Source organism: Musa acuminata, chromosome BXJ3-8 (assembly GCF_036884655.1).
Source record: "Musa acuminata AAA Group cultivar baxijiao chromosome BXJ3-8, Cavendish_Baxijiao_AAA, whole genome shotgun sequence".
NCBI lineage: Eukaryota > Viridiplantae > Streptophyta > Magnoliopsida > Zingiberales > Musaceae > Musa > Musa acuminata.
Genome location: NC_088356.1, coordinates 8,032,720 through 8,055,695, shown reverse-complemented (window position 1 = coordinate 8,055,695; position 22,976 = coordinate 8,032,720). Strand labels below are relative to the sequence as shown.

Genomic DNA, 22,976 nt, shown 5'->3' with positions numbered 1-22,976 from the left:
CAACATGAGCCTGCTCTATCAAGGGATAGTTTGATGAGTGGCTCAATTGCCTTGGGGTGTAAGAAAAGATAGTATAATTTTGTTATAATTATTAATTTGACTTGAATGATGAGCAATTGTCTATATAAAAGTTGACACACATAATTTTATGATTTGTTGTCTTATGCTGGTAAGATATTTATGAAACTATTTAATTTTTTAAAGAAAGTTATGTTAGAATGATGTGTTATATATCTTTTTTAATATTTTAGAATTTTCTATTGCTATATCCTATTGATTGTTGATAAGTTTTTAAGTTCAAATCCATATATATATGAGTGTCATGTATATCATTTAATTCAATAATTTTTAAAAAAAATAAAAAAATAAATATCTTTATTACGTATCATAATAAATAAGTAAAGGATGAAGTCAATTTAAACTTGTTTTTTGAGTTTCAATATCTTAAGCTTGATGGGACAATATGATATTATTTAAGTGTTACGTCAAGATATCCTCATTTTTATTGATTGTTGACTCGAGTGAGTGAGATTGATTTGTTATATACTTGGATTAAAGAAATATTGAGTTGATTGAAATAAATGATATCGTCAACCATAAGCAATCCACTGTCATGAATAATCATATCACTCTCCTTGATAATGCAATTTACATATTGCTTCCCCTATTTACAAAGTCCTCAAAGCAACATTTCTTCATCTTAGTGATGATTGAAGCTCTTTGTTTGAAGTGCCAAGCAAGCCAAAAGCAGCTCACTTGGAATATATAATGCACCCTAATTAAGAGTCTAATAATTATATACCATCAGTGGAATGGATTTGTTTCTTTAGAAACATAATAATCATATACTTGGAAATACAACAACAATAATAAGAAGAGTTTATTTTGGCATCCAATGCTATCAAGGGGTGAACTAAAAAGGAACTGACCTAACATTTGTTAAGTGGTTGTACAACCAATCTCAATTAATTAGCAAAGCAAACACAGGAGAGCATATGCTATGTCTCCTTTGACTTGTGGCTATCTTCCTAATTAGGTGTTGTAGTTCATGTGTATATAATTCAACATCCATCTTTAAACTATTAGCTTGTTGTCAGCATAAACTGCATCAACAACACCTTCTCCATTGCAACAACAACAAGCTTAATCCTACATCTAATAATAATATCATAGACACTGTAGGAGAAGGAGATTGCATGTGCATAGCTAAGTAGATTGACAGGACCTTTCCTAATCTATATTATTACAAGGAAACTGTTGCATGGTTGGTGTTGATTGCAGCAGCATTGGAAGGTTCCAAGTTGGTGTTCACTCCAGCAGCTATTGCAGCAATGGGTTGGCCATGCATGTAGAGATGGTAATATGCTCTCTCTCTCTCTCTATCTCTCTCTCTGAGCTGTGTTCAGAGGTCATTACAGGAGTAACATATCTCAGGGCTTGGAATTTTATGGAGGTGATACCTTACCTGGGTCTTCCAGACAAGTTCATATACAATGGATGTTGCACTTATGTTATCCTTCTGAATGGAAATATAGAGTCAAGGCAAGGGGACTCAGTGTCCCCTTCTTTGTCCTTGTCATGGAATTCTTGCACTGGACATTGAATAAGGTGATGTAAGAAACTTACTGTCAGCCATATATATGTTTTTTTCTGACCATCTGCTAGTGTTCTATGAAGGGAATCTGAATTCAATTTAGTCTTTCTGCAAACTTGAAGAGCAGCATGTTCTTTGGTGGAGTCGAACCAAGCACAAAGGAAGCTCTACCTTGACATGTCTGCGGTTGAAGGAGGGAGAATTGCCCATCAGATATATCCTGCTATTCACTATGCTTCAGTGCTTTGGTGGATAGAATCACATCCACAGCTGCAACATCGGACTGAGACATTTCTGAATTATTCAGGGAGATAGCAGATGGTTTGATCGATTCTAGTTTTCGGATGCATCTGCTACTGTGAAGCTACTATTATGCACCGGGAAGAGGTCAATTCAATGGAAATATCTGACAATGAAGACGAAGGATTTGTGGTTCATTGAAGGGTCCCCAGGTTATCTTCTGTCCCAACTCAGGCATTTGTTCCTTTGGCTGTGAAGTTAATTACCAGGAAACTATGGGAATCTGCACTTTCTTCTGCAGAGATTCAAAGAGCTACAGAAGGAGATAGGTTGGATGTTTGGCCATTGCACAGCAAAGAACTCAAAGAAAATGTTATATATGGACTGACAGAAAGGAAGAGACATCAGTCCACAGCTGCTGAGGAGCTGACCTTTTGTGTTATTGAAAGGATTGAGAGCAGCTTACATCTTCTGTTTTCCTCATCACATGGAATTACATTAAGAGCAGGGTTGCATTGTTAATTTAGTACATAGCTTCTGAAATGATCTGACATTGTTATTTTAGTACTACTATCTTCTGAATTAAGTCCACATCACAGACATTGGAACAAACATAATTACATGATGAGGTGGTTTTTTAGGTTTGGAGCAAATGAATGAGAGTTGGCAACCACATGGGGCTGCAGACAAAACTATTTTGGTTGGGTGTGAGTGAGGTCACAACCATGGCTTTCTTTCCTCAACAATCTGTACTAAATTGAGTGTCTCATTCAATAAACTTTTAAATGAGCTACAATAAATACCACATCCCTTGTTGGACAGAGGCAACTTGCAGCTTCCTCTCTCTCTCTCTCTCTCACTCTTGTTTTGTCATGTGAAAGAATTCTAGTAATGCTTGAGTGGAAACAATCTTAGCTCTATAATCATCTCTCTCCTTTCTTGTTTTATCATGTCAAAAATTTTTAGTAATATATTCCTTGTTGGGTGGAGTCAATCTTAGCTCTCTAATAATTTATTTTTCTTTGCCATATCAAAGAATTCTAGTAATACATTCTTTGATGGGTGGAGACAATCTTAGCTCTCTAATCATCTTTCTCCTTTCCTATTTTTGTCATGTCAAAAAATTCTAATAATACATCTCCTGTTGGGAGATAATTTTAACTCTCTAATCATCTCTTTCCTTCCTTCTTTTGGCATACCAAGGAATTCTATTCTAATAATATGGATAGTTAAATTAGTATTATTTAGATGACATAAAAGGTGAAAAGTAAATAAATATTAATAGGAGATTGATATAGATTATACATTATACATCAATATATTCGATACGTTTGATATAGCTTAATACATATCGTATCGATTGTTGATCAATATATCGATATGGATCGACAAAGATGAACTATTGTAAATATTTTTTTTATTTCTTAAAAACTTATTTAATGCATAGCAAAGAAACTAAATCTCATTCTGAACATCATATCATATGGAGCAAAAATATAATTTATAAAAACTTTGATTTTTTTTTATGACGCCCAAAATTATTTGGTGTGATTTGAATGACTATTACTAAGTAAAGAAAACATAGTTACTGAGAAAACATTTTTTTGACAACATAGCATATGTATAATGATGGTTAATATGGCCTCCATTAGAATGTATGATCATATATATTTTGAGAAGGAAATATAAAGTCATAAAAAAAAACCTTTATTATCCACACCACAAAATATGTGATGATTCAAGTGGAATTCACTCAATTATCTTGTAATCAATTGTAGTCGATCGTGGGGCCTACGTATCTGACGGCCTCGATCTTCGTGGTTTCTCCCCTACGTCGCCGAACACCAAACAGCCTTCGACGACGCCACGTCCTCCACGAGCGAAATCAAAGGCTGGTTGCTGTTGGAAAACGTGCAGCTGATTGAGTACTCGGGAAGACTCCACGTGGCATCTCAGTAGATCTGGACGCACCAGTTCGGTTACCCCGTTTTTACCCGCCCTTGGATTCGTATCAGATATCAGGTCCCATACGTGGATATGACGCCAGCGCGTACCACGTGGCATCTTTTTGTCCGCGAACAACGAACGAAATCTATCTCTACCGATTTCAACCGTTTACGGAACCACATCCACATATCGTGTCGGCTCGATACATAACGTTTCGGCGAAGGTAGCGTGTCGTGTCGTGTCGCGTCGCGGCGTTTTCAACTCCGTGAAGCGTCACAAAACGAGGGCCGTGTTGAAAGACGGAAACAGCCCCAATTTCCAACGACCTCCTTCCTGTGTTCTGAGGATATTTTGGTCATAAATCAAAAATATGATGCTATACTTTTGACGGCCGGGATTCCAAGTAACAGTGTCGCATTAAGAAGGGGAGTCGCTGCAGGATGTCAGAAGCCAAGGCTTCGATTATACAATGGCGACGGAGGGCGGGGAGGAGGGAGGATAGCAAAGAAAAGAGATAATTCTGGAGAGAGAAAGGGAGGTAGAGATTGGAGGGGACGCACTTTATTGCTTTTTTATGCTGCAAGCATCCATGGCAAGCTGAGAAGAGGAGGATACAGAGAGAAAGAGGCAATTTTGAGAGGCGTACAGCGTACTACTCTCTTGCTGCTGCCGTTCCTCTTCCCTCTCCTTCCGGTCACAGTCCATCCCCCGGAGAAAGATAGAAGATTTCAAACAGAAGCAGGAGCACAGGAGAGGAGAAGGGCAAAAAAAGGTCTTTGAAGTGAGAGAGCCGAGAGATGAGAGCAGAAAGAGGAAGAGGCGCTTAAGCTTGCACCATGTGTCATTTGAAACGGAGGGATTAGTATTATACTCCCGTTGGTGGACGCATAAAAGATCTCATCTTTGTCCGGCTTCTACTATTTCATCTCTCAAGATCTCTTATTCTTCTTTCCATCTCTGTGAGTGAGGTGAGAAAACTTAGATCTGGCGTCTTGTATGAAGCATTAGATGAGGGGTTTGCCCTATCATGGCCAGGGGAAGGGGGGTCTAGAAGCAGTGGAGACAATCTTCGAGGGGAACCAGGCTCTGTTTTGGGTGAATAAGAGGCCCAAGTTGGTGATCCAACAGGGAAGGGAGCCAAGATCGGTGCTTGATCACAGGAGCCCTAGCCCTCCCACCTCCACAGCCACACTGTCTTCTTCCCTGGGCGGCGGCTCCTCCGACACCGCCGGAGTGGCGGCGGTCTCCGACATCCCCACCAACAAATGGGTTCTCGCCGACTCCACCGCCGAGGTGAGCGGTGGTGCGGTCGGGAAGGAGGAGTGGGCTGCTGAGCTGCAGCCGATACCGACCGGGCTTGATATGGGTTTCGTTGCTGGAGGCGAAAAATGCGGTCTTGGTGTCGACGATTGGGAGGCGATACTCTCGGAGACTTCTGCGGCCTCCCCTGGCCGGGATCAGACCTTTTTCCGGTGGATCATGGGGGATGTCGACGACCCCTCTGCGGCCGGGTTTAAGCAGCACCAGCAGCAGTTCCTATCCCACGGCTCAGTGGAGTTCGATGGCAACAGTAACGGGTTAGGGTTTGGGATTCTCGACCCAGGCATTGGGCTTGCATCTATTGGGAGGACTGCGGATGAGGCGTCCGTCTCGGCCCCTACGGATTCTTCTCTTCCTCTGTCTTCTAACGTTGCTTCTGGTGGTGGCTTCTCGCTCGTGAGCAGCAGTAGCAGGGTGTCTCCGGCCATCGTGCACGCCAACATCAAAGGGGCCACCTTCGGCCACCAAACGGGAAGTCAGTTCTTCTCGCTGCCGCCGCAGGCTGGCAACAGCATCTCATCGCCGCTCTCACTACCACAGGGTATGTACTTCCCAGATACTGTGTTGGACAAGCCACAATTGTTTGGCCCAGGCCTTCTTCTGAATCAGGCATCAGCCACCCCGAACCCGCCCTTCTTCCTCAGCGCGGGGCATGCTGAGCAGCAGCAGCTTCCGCAGCTCCTTCCACCCACCCAGCTGAAGCGCCACCCCGCCATTGCCGACCAAATTCCTCAGAAACTTCCTTTCCTGGACTCCGCTGCCAACTCAGATCTTTTCCTTCGGCGACAGTCATACCAGCAGCAAAGCCACGGCTTTCCTCTGCGTCAGCTCCAGAATAGATCAGTGAAGCCGAAGGTGGCAGCTTTCGTGGACGATGTAACCTCAGCTGTGGCTGCGCAGCAGCTGCACTTACAACACGCATTGGCCGATCTGCTTTTCGAGGCTGCTAAGATGGTAGAGGCCCGAAATTTCGTCGGCGCACATGGGATATTGGCGCGGCTCAATCACCAACTCCCCTCTCCCTCTCCCTCGGGGAAGCCCCTTGTCCGCTCTGCTTTCTACTTCAAGGAGGCACTGCAACTGATCCTTTCTAACGGATCTAACACAATCCTCTCTGCAACTCCAACCTCCCATCGTCAGCAGAGCACCTTCTCTGCTCCCCTGATGACTCATTTGGACGTTGTGCACAAGCTCAATGCATACAAGGCATTCTCCGAGGTCTCACCCATCATCCAATTCTCAAACTTCACGTGCATCCAGGCCCTCCTGGAAGAGCTCGATGGCTGTGACCGCATCCACATCATGGACTTTGATATTGGGTTTGGTGGACAATGGTCCTCCTTCATGCAGGAGCTGGCACAAAGGCGCTGTTCTTCGGCAGGTGCAGTAAGGATGCTCAAAATTACAGTTTTTGTGTCACATTACTCCCATAACAACATGGAGCTCCACCTTATCCAGGACAACCTCTCCCATTTTGCAAGTGACCTTAACATTCCCTTTGAACTTAAGGTTCGTAGCCTTGATTCATTTGATCCATTAGAGCTCCATGGCTTGGGAGGTGAAGCCATAGCAGTAAATCTCCCTATAGGTTCTGCAAACCTTTCCTTCCCAGTTCTCCTCCGCCTCGTGAAGCAACTCTCTCCGAAGATTGTGGTCTCAGTTGACCAAGGGTGTGATCGGAGTGACCTGCCATTCTTGCAGCACTTCCTCCATGCTTTCCAGTCCTCCTTGGTACTTATGGATTCCATTGATGCATCGGGGACCAACCAAGATACAGCCAGCAAGATTGAGAGGTTCTTGCTACAACCGAAAATAGAGAGTTCTGTTCTTGGGAGATACTGTGCAGCTGACAAGATGCTTCCCTGGCGAACGCTCTTTGAAACTGCAGGGTTTGTGCCCATCCAATTCAGCAATTTTACAGAAACACAGGCTGAATGCCTTCTAAAGAGGGTGCAGATCAGAGGATTTCATGTGGAGAAGCGCCAGGCCTCTCTTTACCTTTACTGGCAACGCAAGGAGCTTGTCTCTGTGTCAGCTTGGAGGGGCTGAAGAACTACTTTCAGACAGGCATGTTATCCTTGTTCCTGATCCTTGCAAATCTCTGGCAGAAGTTGGCACTTTAGGTACTCGAACTCTGTTGGGCCTAGATGCTGTCATAACGTAATTTTCTATAGTGGTAACTTCTTTTGTTCTCTTGGTGTTGTCTCTACTGATATCGCATCTTGAATCCATGTGATCATTGAGGGATTTGTTTCCAAGTAAAATGACATTGGCACATTGGACATCCATTGGGGTTTCTATGTTTCTGCTTCTGAAAATGTTTAAGTGCATCTTGATGATTATGGCCTTATTATTTGTCAAGTTATTATTATTTTGATAAGATAATGATAGGTGGACCTGGGTTTTGTTTCTTCTGTATAATTTATATGAAACTGGTCAGTTCATCTTCAGTTTGTAATGGGTTTGACATGAAAATTATTATCAGATATACAATAGCTGTTAAATCATCAGACTTCATTAAAGATGTGTAAAATTATCAATATGGTCACATTCATTGAAACATTATTATTTTATTTCTTTCTTCTCAGCATTTCATCATTTATATTAATCTGGAAAGACAATGAAATTAGTGGGTAGCAGGACTACTGGATAATGAATACCTTAATTCATGATTCTTCAAATTTAGCTCCCAATGTTTCTTTTGCTTCCTTTTCAACGAAGGTTTGATTTGCTGAAGAAACATAGGTATTTTGATTTAAGTAGGTGAAATTAGTATTGGGACAATACATCCGAGTAAAAAGTTGTGAGATCAAGACCTACTAATTTTTGCAATCGTTGTTGATTGAAAATTACAATAAATTTAACTAGAATTATCATGATGAGGGTTGTATAACGAATATTTGTTGCCTGCTCCTAAGCTACTTATAAAATCAAAGAGCAAGACTAAGTATATACTGTGTATAGTGTTATATAAAACTCCAAGGGAAAGTTAGTTAATCTATTTGAAAGGTTACTCTAGTGGGAAAATAACCATGGAGCTTGTAGAACAAGATCAACTTAATCTATTCAAATTTAGAAGATATGTGATGTTGGGGTCTCGACACTCTTTTCACAACTATGCAGTATGCACAAAACAAATTTCAGTACCACAGTGGAACTGTCAGCAACGGACTCCATTCTGTTAATCAGTCCCCTGGTGATCAAGGGAGGTCAACATATGTTCTCAACCCAGCAGACTTATTAAAGGACTAACAAGACTCTGAAATGCAAATTTGTACAAAAATGTTGGTTGCGAGTTCAAAATTCTGTGTCATAATGTTTAAATTGTGAGTATTAAGGAGGAATTGCCATTACACATCTTGTTTTATACGAGTATTGTAACAACATATGGTCTAGTGAGTGTGTCAACTGTATGCCAAGCTTATCTACATGTTCAGGACTCATTTGATGCGAACTCCTGATGAGACTTCAGTATTATAATTGCTTAGGACACCCAAGTATCATTTCACCATCTTAAGAAAAGAAACAACAATCACATGTATGAGGGCTTATCTGAAAGGATCAGAACAAACTCATTCTAATGGAGAAGGCATACTCATATTGTGTATATCTCAATGTATGAAACCAAACATCTCATATTGTGACCTACACAGTCCTAACCTTACCTGATTACCAGTGGGTTTCATCCTTCAAGGCAGCCAGGGCTGTGTCTGTGGGTACATAGTTGATAGTTATACATGGATTGGAATGTGTGATGTTGCTCTACATTTAGTTGTAGCATTTAACTTATGGTCTGATCTACTGGGCATGGGACAGCATGTGATCTTTCCAGATGATTTTTGTTTATAGGTCCCATGCATGTGATCTTTCCAGATGATTTTTGTTTGCAGGTAGACATTCATTTAGGAAACCAAAAGACCGGGGTGTGAATGTCATCTCTCCACTTCCTGAGTAGTGAGGGTGGCCTTTTATAACTAGTGGTTGGTGATTATTGGATTTACTTTTTCCTTTGAGGTAAAACTGAGTCAAAAGTTGAGATTTATTTGACAGGTCTGGTCTACAATGTATCAATTATCACATATTCTGACGCCTATTTTATGTTGTAATATTATTTTCAAGAATATTCCTTGGAATCCTTTTAATGCGAATTTCTCATTCTAACCTATTTCACTCAAGTAATCATAGAGTGGTGAGTAAATTAACTAATTTGGTCAATTGTCCTGATCAGATTGCACAAGCAGCTAGTCGTTGTAAGTCACAATTTTCATCCAAAACAATGCATCTGAAAAGTGATTCATGTTATTCAGTCCAAAAGAATGGGGCTTGCTTTATCTTTCCAATTTGCCAGTAAATATTTCTAACTCCTTTTTTGTTTAGCTTTATCTCATGGGTTCTAGTGCCAAAAAAATCTCTCGACTACACCACTCATTATTACTATTGTTTGCATTACTTGAAAGATTTGTTCTGTCTGAGGTTCTTTTCGGGTTTAGTTTCATTTCAAACTACTACTGGTTTCATCCATTGGAACCACAAATGATGAGTATTTGGCATGTGCATATGGCTTGTTATTTCTTTTTTTGAACTTCTAAAGCATCTGATATTATCGATAAGGTAAAATTGTTATTTATGATCCTCTATTTGTTTATAACCTACTTGAGAGAGTCAGAAAATAAAAGGACCATGCTGTTGTTTCGAAGACTCTTTTTGGGATGGTAAAGTTTTTCTATCTATAGAAATAATCAGTTTCAGATTTATTTTTCCTCTGCATCCTTGCTTATTTCAGTGTGCTACTGGAGCCACATCAATTGAGCTTGAGAGTTTTCTGTGGCACTGCTGTCATAATATTTATGTTTGCCATAGACTTGTGTTGCAATTTTTGATTTCATGGTATCTTGAATAGTCCTAAAATACATTTTACATTTTTGTTATCGATATCATCCTGATGGAATTTCCATGCCAAAAAAATTGCTTTTGCTAGGAACAATCCTTCCACTATCGGAAACTTGATTCTTCTCATATCAGTTTCTTATAGATATCTGGCACTTATGGCCATTCTCTATGGTGGCAGTGAAATAAGACGTGCTGCATTTGTTGATGCTCACTTGAAACTACTTTAGATTTAAAATTGTACTAGAAGAATTGATGTACGTATCTTATCCTTGTCTTGTAAAATATTCTTCAGTCCAAGAAATTGTCTCCAGGTCATATTGACCTGAAATTTTTATTGCTATCTAATTTTGTTTTTCTTTAATAAATTTATATTTGTATGATCGAGTGACGTCGATGACATTGGATCGCCAACTTTGGCATTCTAGTGCATCTACTGTAGTAATCTGGGATGCTAAATTATGGCAACATGGATGAGGAATTTGGATCATGTTTACGAGGGGTAGATGGATCTTGGTGATTATGCTGCACATATTACAGTCAAAATGAGATCTTCCAGAGCAAGAATGGTCAGAGTTTTATCAGGCCCTATGTCTATCCCAATTTATTTTACTGACAGCGACATACCTGGGTTGGTGTTACTGTAGAGAATGTGATACTTTAATGGTGACGTTTTGTCCCTGTCAGGCACGTGCAAGTAATTAGTAATTTGATCTTGTATACTTGTTTCAATCATCAAATTCTGTGATAGTAATTTGTCGTCGTAGCACAAGGGGCCATGTTAGCTTTTGTTTATTGCAATTGACATTTGTATGTTCTCATTGTTTGTAGGGCAGTCTTCTTGGACACCGAATTTGTTCGATCAAACAAGAAGAGTCCTCCATTCATGAACGACAACACATCGATCAAATGACACTGGCTGCTGGGTAGTGACCTGCCACTCACTGATGGGGCAGATACAGTCTTTGCTCTGAGTGCAATGATTCATTGTATGTAGGGCTAACACCGGGCAAATCAGTCTAATTGTGATCCATCGGGTTAAACTAATGTTTGTTCTTTAATCCTTCACATGGTCTCTGTACCATTCCACATGACATCAAGGTATTGTTCTTTCTTTTAAAAACTCTGTAGTTTATATTTCCTCTTCCTCCATTAGTTGAAAAGCTTGTCTGCTTTCAATCTTAAATCAATGTCTGTACAATCTCCTTTTTCCATGTGGAAAAGTGTTTTTGTCTCCCAGTAAGTAACATACATTATTTATTTCTATTTCTTCTCCTAGTAGTTCTACATCATGTTAATCTTTAAGCTCCAAATAACCAACCACTCAAGATTGCTTCAAGACATCCTGCTTTTGAACAAGTGTGGCTCTGGTTTGTGATAGTTTTGAGTTCTTGGAATCACATAACATTCTTGTTTGATCTTTCACCATGCAGTTCTACTTTCATGTTACCCCTCCACATTCCCTGGTAGCGTGAAGCTTTTGCAGTGGTAGACAAGTTGGTCAGAAGAAGGTACCAAGCCAGGTTTGTTTGAGCATTTGGCATACATATTGTTTGGTTATACATCTCTCTACTGTTTACTTGATTCATGCCAGTCTTAGAGATTGTGCTGTGGATGGTGACAAGATACTGGGGATGCCTCAAGCTGATCAATCATTTTCATCTTCAGAAAACAAAAGCATAGATGAGAGAGAGTGAGAGAGAGAGAGAGAGATAGAATGCTGCCCTAATGCAGAGCATGTCTGCTGAATTCAGTGACCAGATGTGGTTGAAGGATTAAAACCTTCCAAGGACACTTTAGGATCACAGCCTGCATTGTGGTCCTCCTCTGCACTGTAAAGCTGAGGCACTGGGGTAGGATATTAGAGGACCATGTTCTTGGGAAAGATGGGGAACTTAAGAATCACCTCAAACGTACAATGGGGAAAGGAATGTACACTTTGGGAGGACAGGAATGGCAACAAGTTGATGTTGATTCCATGCATGAGCTGCAGGCAAAGTGCACGAAGAAAAGCCAAGCTGGTTATTACATCCCTTAGTTTCGCTCCTTATGAAGTGCATGGAATGAAGAAGATGATGTGATGGCTAAAATGCATTCTCTATCTCTTGCATGTTCTTTCTTCCTCCTAAACCCAGGTTAATTAACTCGACTCCATTCATGTGGTTGGGTCAAACAACACTTCTGGGGGGCTCCGAGCACGGTGGCAACAAAAGCTTCCCCATGGCCTCGTGCTTTTACGTCGAACGCAACCTGCATGCATGCAGTGGGAAGCAAAACCCTAAAGTTCTGGGCTCAGCTCCCATGGAGTTCCTCCCTTTTGATCGCCAGAAAGGCTGGCACTGGAGGAGAGGCGAAGCCTCCTCCTCCTCCATGGGATTCGATGCCCCCGGGAGGAGGTCGACGGCCATGGTGCATGGTCGCCCCTGCACAAGCTCAAAAGCTGCATTTGGATTCTCTATCCTTTCCTCGATAGATTACCTTCATTTTCCAAATCGCAAACGGACAATGTTACAAGATCGTATTCATAAGGACATGAACACGAATTGGATTGATCCACATCGACCACCATCATCCAATCAACAGTTGGTGTGACAAGCGCATGAGGTGCTGATAACCCAACACTTTTGTAGATGCCTCGCCGACGGCAATCCTTTTCCTCTTCTCTTCACGAACTCCATCCTCTCTCTCTCTCTCTCTCTCTCTCTCTCCACAAACCGCGTAGAGCCAACGCTTCCCTCCCTTTCCACACATCTTTTTACATGCAAATAATACCCCAAAAGAGGTGCACTACTCATGCTCGAGTTGGACTTGTGATATATCTTAACTCTTGCACTAGATGGTGGTGGTAATGTTGATGATGATGATGATAATAGTTGTAGTTAGTGAAAGAATGACCCCACAAAGTGTAGAAGATTGAATGAACTTGGAATGAGTAACTTCCAAATCATGAGCTTCAAGCTTTATTTCCCTTTCAGTCACATCTCTCTCTCTCTCTCTCTCTCTCTCTCTCTCTCTCTCTCTCTCTCTCTATTCTTTCCTCATTTCTAGTAAGAAAAAGTGGGTCAACTCCAATCATCACTGCTCATGTCTCTTTCACGGGTTCTCCTTTGTTCTTAAAGCTTTTGTTCTTCAGTCAATACCTTGCAAGGTCTTATATTTTATGGCCTATGATGGACTTGAAAGGATTGATGTCCACCTACCTATATATGCTTGTTAAAGAGCTCCATTTTGGAGTGCTCCACTCTCTATCTCCTTTGCTTGGGGCAGTTGCCATTGAGATAAGAGTTGGGGGGAGAATCATTCTTATCTTAAGTTTGTGAGCCAAACTTTTATGAGGCATCCTACTTGGGACCCCCACACCCATGAATGCTTTATGCTCATTCATTTCTATGTTATATAGCTTAGACATTTGAATTATGATTTAATTCAAGATTAAGAATTCAAAATCAATAAATTCTTCCAATGTCAACAGGCAAAGATTTTAATTGTTGATAGTAAGATCTTGAGATTGAATCTTATCTTCAGTACTTAATCTTTATATTTATATATATATATATATATATATAAAACAAGAATTCTTTTCTCCTAAACTGAAGAAAAAGATAATGACTAGCCTAACCATTAGAAGATGATTTGGATTTATAAATTGTTGTGGAAGTAGACAGGGAGTGTGTAGGGAATCAAATTCTCAATCATAGAAAATAGGGAATACAATGAGATGATTTGATCTCACAAGGACAATGATCATGATGAGGTAGAAAGCACATGAACTTTGTGTGGTAAGTGGTGGATCACCATTAATGGAAGAACTTGATTCCTCCTCCTCCTCAAAAAACCTAGTGGCTAAGTTATGTCAATTATTCTTCCACCATCACACAATGCAAATAGTAATTTGTAAAGTATTTTTCTCTAAAGACTGCCAAATGACAACAACAATAAATCAAGGTCATATGGGCATGTGTTTCGCAAACATTTGTCAAGTATCCAAAAGTTATTCCTGATCTATCTCCTTTTGTGATCATGATCATGATCATAGTCTAGCATAAAACAAGTGGAAGGCCTCTAAAGATTATATTCTCATGATCACATTGGAGATGCTTTAAATATCCCACAAGCTTTGCAAACACTTCCCTTTAAAAAGGCCTCCCTGAGAAGCTTTAGTGCAGATAAGATGTGAATTGTCAGTGGGAAAAGAGCAGAATAATTCTTTTCCTTTGGTGTTTCCATCAACTGTCAAGCTTCTTGCCTTGAGGCATTTGATCAATGAAAAGGTAGAAGACAATGGGATGCTTTTGTACTTCCCTGACAAGATTCTTGAAAGAACAAAGTTTCATGAATTTGTATTTCTTCCACAAATAGTGGTGGTGGTGGTGGTGGTGGGAATAATTGATGGTAGATTGTGAAGCCTAACCACAAGTCTTAAGGATATAATATGTTTTAACAGCATGAGCAAGTCTAATTAACTAATGCCTTTCTCTTGCTCTCATTATTGTAGAAGTTGGGTTATTATCTGACTCACACTCTTGACTCAGTTTTATGTTAAGAGGGAAAAAATTACTTCCAACTTAATAAAAAAAATAATTGTATTTTATTATATATACTAATAAAACATACATGTATACACATACATGTGTATCTATGAAAGCAACCAAATGAAGAGAAATGAAGATGATGAAATTTGATGCATACAATAAGGCAAAGAAACCAGCCATTTAACACAAACAAACTGCCTTTAGACTGACTCAAAGAAGCAAAATACTTCATAAGACTGACCCAAGTTCAAGATAAATTACAACTTGAGGGACTTCTGCTGATGTACTTCAATCCAGATGCAATTAAGCACAAATGACTTGGCTGATGTTGTTCACAATCTTTCATCAGCTGGGGTACTCACACTCCTTATGCATCTTACAGACTCTTTGACTCCAAAAACACATTTTATCATTCCAACATGCCAATAAAAATGGTTCAGTCAGAACAAGCATCCTATAAAAATGTCTCAAATTTAGTGTTCCAAGCACCTCTTCCTTGATTTAGATGACAACTATAACACAGAATGACCAAGCAGTGAAATGCCCTCTACTTAATATATTCCAGGTTTCATAGCATTGCTGAATGTAATAGATACTTTTGGTGGAAAGATATAATTTGACCTTTTAGCACAATCGAAGCTTTCTTCAAATCACAAAATAAATATCTTTGCTACACCTTCCAAAATACATACAGCAGAAGACCAATATCAGGGGTAATAGCAGCAGACATAAAGTGTGTAATGCGCTTTATACAAGATCCAGAACAAGGTGTTTCGATTACAAATGCAATTTATTTCAAAGAGGCCATTAGCACAAAAAGAAAAAATATACAGATAATATATTGCGACCGTGTCAAGCAGCTCAAATATGTCATATTGGACTCTAGCAGCCATAAGCACAATGAAAAGGACTGAAGTTTAATATCACCTGCTCATCAAAACTAGTGTGAACCTGAGCTTAATGACTCTAGACAGAATTTGCAGAATGTAGCCCGTTTCAACCAGCATGTCCCTGAACATGACAACCAAATCCAAATATAGTGACCCTTCCATTGCAATGAGGGGCATGCTGTCGAAGGACCAAAGCAATGCTCTTATTCATGTCAAGCAACAAAGAGCCACTCCTCTGAAAAAATAAATAGAGGACCTGCTCGCAGCTTTCCACCTCCTAAAATAACATAGCTATGTTATACAAGGAGCTCAGGAACAGGTGATCTCTGTCGCCAATTGGCTCGCAATCTAGCAGACTCCATCTTTGCAGACACCTCAGCCACCACAAGTTTCATCAAGAGAAGCCCAGCCACCAGTGCGGCTGACATCAGCATTGTGAACACTGCACTCCAGCTCTTGGCTGATATGTAGCCTGTCAGCAGCGGGCCAATGGCAGCACCCACTGACCCTGTGCCATCTATTATAGCAGTCACGGTGGCCAAGGCCCGGGAGTTCCCATTTAGGGAGCTATGTGTTCCTAAATCTGCCGATACTGCTGTTGTTATTAATGCATATGGACCATTGACAAACATACCAGTGACAAACATGAGAGCAATATTCCAGTATAGGGAGATGCTGCCATAGATTCGGTAGAAGAAGAGAGCAGGAATGGCACAGTACATGAAGCCAGCTGCTGTCAATGCACGGGCATCAAGTCGATCAGAGATATGGCCAGCGAGGATGCCGCCAACAACACCTCCAACATCAAACAATGTTGATAGCGTCCCTGCTGTTGAATCAGATAAGTAGCTTCCGTCGATAGCTGCATGATAAAGAATGCTTCATGGTATTAGAACGTGAAATAACTAGGAACACAACATCAGAAAAATAGATGAATGCAATGCAGCAGTATCACAATTAAGTTTTCACAACAGTACCGAAGCATCAGTTTTTTTTCCCCTAATGCACTTGTTTAACAGGAAACATGCTGGATGCCTAACTCTGGATGTGACATTGGCCAAGCCTTAAAACTAAAATGAACGGATGTACAAAATCTGCACAATTAGCACAAGCCTGACGAAAGTTATATACCCCAAAGCAAGTACCGAGGCACTCAGCATGAGTCTCCCACTAATGCAAGGTCTAGGGATGAGATAAATCTAGTACTAATGTGGAAACATAATTTGATGATTTCAATATGATGAAATATTTTTGATATGTGGCCGACTCCAGTTTCAGTGTTGCCTTTGCATCGTGCCAGATACTTTTAGGCATAAATCATGGATAGAGGTACTAGGAAAACATTTTTGATATTCCAACATTCAAATACATTTATATCTACTGGAACTAAACACTTCCCATCTAAAATTACAAAAGACATTATATTCTGACATGAATACCAACTAATAAAAAGATGTACCTGTGTGGCTGATGTAAAAAGGAAGCCAATAGAGGAAAGTATAAGCCACCAACTTGGAGAAAAAGAGACAGAGAGCAAATGGTGCAACACCAGGAATCCTCCATGCCTCAAAAAAGCCCACTGCTTTTTCTTTTTCATCTGATCGTCCTTCCAACAGAGGCTCAGTAATTCCGTTCTTCTTAGGGGATTTCAACAGGCTATCTTCCTCACTTTCAATCCCGATTTTCTCAGGACAAACAGGAAGGAATAAGAACACCATCAACCCAGTAAGGGCGATAGAAAGGCCAGGAACAGCGAATGAGTAACCCCAACCATACTTCAGTAAAGCAGAAGCAATCAGTGATCCAGATATGTTTCCTATTGAAGTATGTGCATTCCATATCCCCATGATCAGTCCCCTCTTCTTCTTTCCAAACCAATTCCCAACAACAGCCACGACCGATGGCCATCCTGTGGACTGAAACAGACCAGCTAACATCTGAACTGCCAAGAAGTAATAGAAGCTGTGTATGTTGAGCCAATAACCAGCACCAAAGAGGGAAGTGAAGATTCCAGTCCCCACCATTCCAATCGTCAGAAGGATTCTCAAGTCAAACCGATCACCTAAGTGCCCAGCAAAGTACATTCCAAGAGAGTAGACAGAAAGGAAAGCAACGTCAATCTGTCCAAGCATGGCAGTGCCATCTGAAGTGTCGAATGGAGACCAACCATCCTTTAGTCTTGGCTTTGGCTCAGTCCCCTCAACTGTTCTGAGGAAGTAAAACCTTGACCAATGGGAAAATCCCAGCCTCGTTGTCTCTGGATCCAGCACGCTTTTGACAATGCTTGTGGTTTTCCGAGTAGCATGGTAGCTAGCATATGCCAAGAATGTTAGAACCAACACAATCGTTTGATATGTTCTGAAGCTCAATCGACTGCCCGTGATGTACTCCAAGAAGCGAACTCCGATGGGCCTCTTGTCTTGTGCTTCACTTCTCTGTTCACCTGTTGAATCCATCAACCGAACAAATATATTTTTTCTTGGAACAATGATCAGGAAGATGTTTTGGTCTACAAAGATTGATGGCCTGTTACTCTGCTACAAAAAGAGCACCATCTGAAAAGCCAAGCAATTCAGAAATTTATAACCATGCCCATAATTCAATAGCATTACAAGTTTGATGTAGGACAAGTTCTAAATTTTTATTTGAATATAAATGAAGGAAACAAGAGGGACGATAACCACAAACAGATAACTGGACATCAAAAAAGATAACTACTTGACTCTCTATGATTCAAGAATAATCCTATCATGATGGAGGTCTCACAACTCTGAATGTCTCATGCATCCTCACACACATAAAGTGGAAAAAAAACTCAATTTAATGATCTATTTTCTGATGTTCCATTACATTTTATTAACCTCATATTATAGACCCAAGTATATGAAAGAGAAAAAAAATACAGAAATTAGAAACATTAAATCAAATAAATAATTGGTTCTTTACCTCTTAAAAAAAGATAGCATTTCATATATGATTCGTAATATAATATTTCCCTTTTGTTATATTTTAATTAATAAGCTTTAATATTTGTAGAAATGAAATAGAGATTAGTCTTCCTTGTACAGATAAAATCTTGAATCAAAATCAAACTGTGATTCTTTCCTTTTTTTTCCTTGAAGGATTCCTCTTTCTTCTATTTCAACAATCTAGGAAACTAAACAAAAAATATCCTGGATGTTATGTGACAACTTATGATATACTCGAAATACTCCTAAACTAATAAAATGTATTCAAATAAAAAGTAAACAATATTGGTCTTGTATCATATTCGAGAGTAGTACTCATCCTGAATTTATAAAACTAATGTATGAATTGGTCATGATAACAGAATATCGTGACTAAACCAAATCTTGGTTAGATCAAGAACTCTAATATCAAATTTAATCTCGAACGAGTTTTAACTTTTTATTTGAAATTAACGGGAGAACAGAGAAGACAACCACAAAAAGATAATTATAAAAAGATAACTATTGAACTCGCCAAGGTTCCCCATACTGTAGTGTACCGCTCAATATGGACAATATGTACTAGCCTGACAAGAGACCGATACAAGCGGTACATTAGTATACCCCATGTATCGTGTGTCAGTATGCTCGGTACGCTCGATATAGCTCGATACGTACCGTATCAATAGTTGGTTAGTATATTGGTACGAACCAGTAAGGTGAACCATGGAAATTGCACTATATCAAGCAGAATATTCATAGGATGTTGAAGATGAAGATGTTGCACCTCCACATATGTTCTTTGATGTTCCATTAGATTTCATTTCCCGACCATGTACAAGGAAAGAAAAGAGAAATACAAAGAGAAAGCGTACCTAATGAACGAAACTCCTATCAAGCCCTATGCAATTACCTTATTGAAAAAAATAGGATTCCATATCTGATTTTAATAATAAACTTCCCCTTTTGATATATTATTGAGATAGACTTTCATATTTACAAAAAATTATCTTTTTGTATTGGTTTCCTTTTCATTCATCTTGAGCAATATAGGAAACTAAATCAAAAATATTTTAAATACTTGAAATACCCCTAAACTAATCAAGTTTATTCAAATAAGAAATAAAGTAAATTAGTCTCATATAATAGGCTTTCACGACATAGTAACTCATTACAAATTTATAAAACTGAAATATGTATCGATGTTAATGATATGACATCTTACTTAAACCAAAAGTTTTGATACTAAATCTAAATGGTATGTTCTGAATTATTATCTGAAAATAGAGAAAGGGAAGAGAGAGAAAATAAACAGAGCAACATAATAGAAAAATTATCTTGTTCTTTCATTCTTAAAAGAATAAATTATAATTACATCAAATCAAATAATTACAAAAATAAAAATTATAATTACATTAAATCAAATAAATCATATGTTCTTTCATTCTTAAAAGAATATAGCATTCCGTATTTTATTTGAAAAATAATTTTCCCTTTTGACATATTTTTTATTGATTACTATGTTTAGAAATTTTCAATAAAAGTTGCATTTTTATTCTTGCATTTTTTTGCATTGGTTTTCTTTGATTTCTCCTTGAGTAGTCTAGGAAATAAAAAATATTCCATATGTTGCAACCTAGCAACTTATAACAAACGCGAAATACCTTTAAGCTAACCAAATTTATTCAAATAAGAAATAAACTAAATACGTCTCACATATGACGTTAGCAATTGGAAGAACTTTTTATACTCTATAAACAAAAAATTAATAAATACATCAGCATGTTTCAAATATTCATTTCACCTTGAATTACTTCAGAAAATAGCATAAGAAACGAGAATTCAACTGCTCTTTAGTTTCGAGGAAGAATTATCAGTCGACCACTCGAATTAACTGACACATGAACATAAAATAGTAACAATACAAAAGCACGAGAACGCGAAAACATCAAACAACTTGAAACAGCTAATTCGATGTAGAAACATAACAATGCCAATCAATATAGCTGAACAGAAGGCATTCAGCTAAAAATGGAACAATTATGTAGTCTTGTCAAGTGCAGGTTTCCTCGAAGAACACTCAATTCATCAATGCATACAGCATGAATTCATCTTTTTACGACTGGTACCAAATTGCATCTTGACCAGAAAACAGTGCATAGATAAAAAGACCGAGCCTTTTAACATTCTGAACCTCAAATTAGGGATGCAGGAAGCCAATTAACGTTCCCTGGTCGAGCTAAACACCTAAGTTCTATACACTCAGAGCCCATGGAACAATAAGATATCGATAAAAGGAAAGAAAACCGATGGAAAATTAGTCTAAGAAGGCATCAACTTTGCCTACCAGATAAACAGAACATACCCGCATCATAATATACAAGGAACATGCAGCAAGTTTGCATATTGGATTATGAATTCTTTCAATAATAGAAAATATACCAACATAATCCAGTGATATCATGTGGCTAAATTGCATGTTGGATGATGAACTGTTTTCTAAGATTACACAACAAAGCTTAAGCTGCATCAGAATTCGGAAACAATGGATTCTTTGTCGGGTGGGCCGTTACCTGAGGATGAGAAGCTCGCACCAATTCCAACTCTTTTTCCCTCTCCCTCTTTCTCTCTCTATCTCTCTCTTGTGCCGACAGTGAATGCTTTGCAGCCGCTCGCACGCTTCAAGGGAGGAGGTGGGCGACGGGGCAGATTCGGGGATTTGTAGCCACGAAAGGCAGCCACAGCCAGTGGCCCCGCGCGTGCGCCAAATCACGGAGGTGCCCTCGGTGGTGGCCTCGGTGGAGGTGGCTGCCGAGGCTGAATTCCTCGGTCATTCCCTTCGTAACGCCACAGACTGGGGATATTCCACGTATATTCCACGAATGTTCCCTCCTCGGCCGCCCGCATATTCCACTGCTGTTTCCGATGGGGTCCAGTCGCCGGGTCCCACCGCAGATCGGCATTGCTTCCAGGTGCACGCATTGCTGCTTCAACCCTTGTCATAGGCTGACACATGTCGCTGCGGCGGTGCAACGTTAATACTAATTCATGGATATTAATTAGTGTTGCACCCCTTTATATATAACCTTTGGAGACTTTCTTCTAAAATAAACATGACTTTACTAATTAAAAAAATAAAAATAAACTATGTCATAGTTTTATGATTTTGTTGGTATATTATACATTTTTATGGGTTTAAACCGTCCTCAATTTCAGCATACATGATTTATTTTGGAATATATATATATATATATATATATATATATATATATATATATATATATATATATATATATATATATATATATAGGACTAATCATAGGAAAAAAAAATTCTTCAGCTGTATAAATCTGACAATTCATGAATATTAAATTAAAAGAAATAAAAATAATAATATATGATCCACCAAAAATATCCACGTACATATCAGACACACTTCGTAAGATGATATCTCGGGATTTAGGACGTTAAATGGGTCCCACGCAGGCACAAAGGCTACCTCCAATCCTAAGGCGAGTAAACTAATCGGGTAACGAGGAAAAGCATAGCACACAAAAATTTTATAGCTTGGCTATTAAATTTCCAGCAATAAAAATCACTTTCTTACCTTAGAAATTATATATCGTTCAAAAAATTTATATTGTTTCTATTATCTTACGGGCATAAATACGATAATTATTAACATGATAAGATCACATCATCCCTCAAAAAAGTTTCATGGGCGATGCAGCTTCGACAAAAGAACAGCAGCATTGATGGATGGTTTGCGTTGACGAAAGGAAGTGACGTGCGCCGTGTTCTTCGTACGTGGTTTTCCGCAGCTTGATGAGTCTACGTTAACTCTCTCATCCTCTCCCTTATCTTCACCACGACGGCGAAACATCCCTTTCTACAGCAGACGATGGCGACGAGCTCTCTGCACTCCCACCTGCGTTTATGCCGTTCTTTTGTGGTGGTTCAGCAGACGAGCAAAGCCTGTGAGAATCCTCCTCCTGCATCGAGACATCAGTCGACTCGAGTCTGCGCTGTTTGTGGGGCAGAAGACGAGTTAAAGTTTGTGGTGATCCTGCACGAAGACATCAGTGTCGAGGACATATGTTCGTGGAGCAGTAGGCTGGAGTTGAAGCTGGTGGTGATCCTGCATGCGGACGTCAGCTGTCTCAAAGGACATACTGTTCCTACTTGCAAAGTCCCTCTCACCGCACTCCATCTGCTTCTCCTGCGCCTGGAGTTTGGAATCTACCCAACCTGATCCCCTTGTTGATATCAGTCACATATCGAGTAGAAGTTGATGTTACAAATCACAGCTTAACAGACTCTATCTCCCTCTCTTTCTATAGCATTTGCTAGTGAGTTCCAAGATGGGAAGTGTGCAATCAATGTTTGTGCTGTAGAAGACTTATTTGATCCACAATCTTGTGAATACTTGTGAGACCATATCTGACGATATCAAAGACAACTCTTCCCCTCATTGCAGGTTGAATCTTGTACTCGTCAGTATTCTCAAGATATTTAGCATCTGAGCAGTGCATGGGGAGAGACACTAAACAAGCAGTTTGAGGATAGATAAGGTCAAAGTATGGAAGGGGGAGGATGCGCTAAGACACCACTTGGCTAA

General features: G+C 39.5%; 2 protein-coding genes across 7 annotated transcripts; one reads left to right on the top strand and one right to left on the bottom strand.

Moving 5' to 3' along the window:
• Positions 1–4,206: 4,206 nt before the first annotated feature.
• Positions 4,207–12,018, top strand: LOC135645528 (scarecrow-like protein 27). Of its 6 annotated transcripts, none has more exons than XM_065163995.1 (4): positions 4,207–7,224; positions 10,820–11,089; positions 11,422–11,499; positions 11,583–12,018. In XM_065163995.1, the coding sequence occupies exon 1, from the start codon at positions 4,790–4,792 to the stop codon at positions 7,148–7,150; it is 2,361 nt and encodes a 786-aa protein (XP_065020067.1). In that variant the 5' UTR covers positions 4,207–4,789; the 3' UTR covers positions 7,151–7,224; positions 10,820–11,089; positions 11,422–11,499; positions 11,583–12,018. The 6 variants fall into 6 exon arrangements, with proteins under 6 accessions (XP_065020067.1, XP_065020066.1, XP_065020070.1 ...); XM_065163994.1 differs by having other exon boundaries at positions 11,422–11,511; XM_065163998.1 differs by having other exon boundaries at positions 4,207–7,168; positions 10,825–11,089; positions 11,422–12,018.
• A 3,231-nt stretch (positions 12,019–15,249) lies between these two features.
• On the bottom strand, positions 15,250–21,117 carry LOC135646206 (putative glycerol-3-phosphate transporter 1). Its single transcript, XM_065165492.1, has 3 exons — positions 20,932–21,117; positions 16,870–17,965; positions 15,250–16,272 (listed from the first exon to the last, which is right to left on the bottom strand). Exons 2-3 carry the CDS (start codon positions 17,864–17,866, stop codon positions 15,707–15,709), a joined length of 1,563 nt encoding a protein of 520 aa, XP_065021564.1. The 5' UTR covers positions 17,867–17,965; positions 20,932–21,117; the 3' UTR covers positions 15,250–15,706.
• Between the last annotated feature and the right edge of the window lie 1,859 nt (positions 21,118–22,976).

Coding starts and splice junctions, on each gene's coding strand:
- LOC135645528 (XM_065163998.1), top strand. CDS start 4,790: ATGAGGGGTTTGCCCTATCATGGCCAGGGGAAGGGGGGTCTAGAAGCA.
- LOC135646206 (XM_065165492.1), bottom strand. CDS start 17,866: ATGGATTCAACAGGTGAACAGAGAAGTGAAGCACAAGACAAGAGGCCC. Junction 16,273..16,869: donor TTTTTACATCAGCCACACAG/GTACATCTTTTT, acceptor TTTATCATGCAG/CTATCGACGGAAGCTACTTA.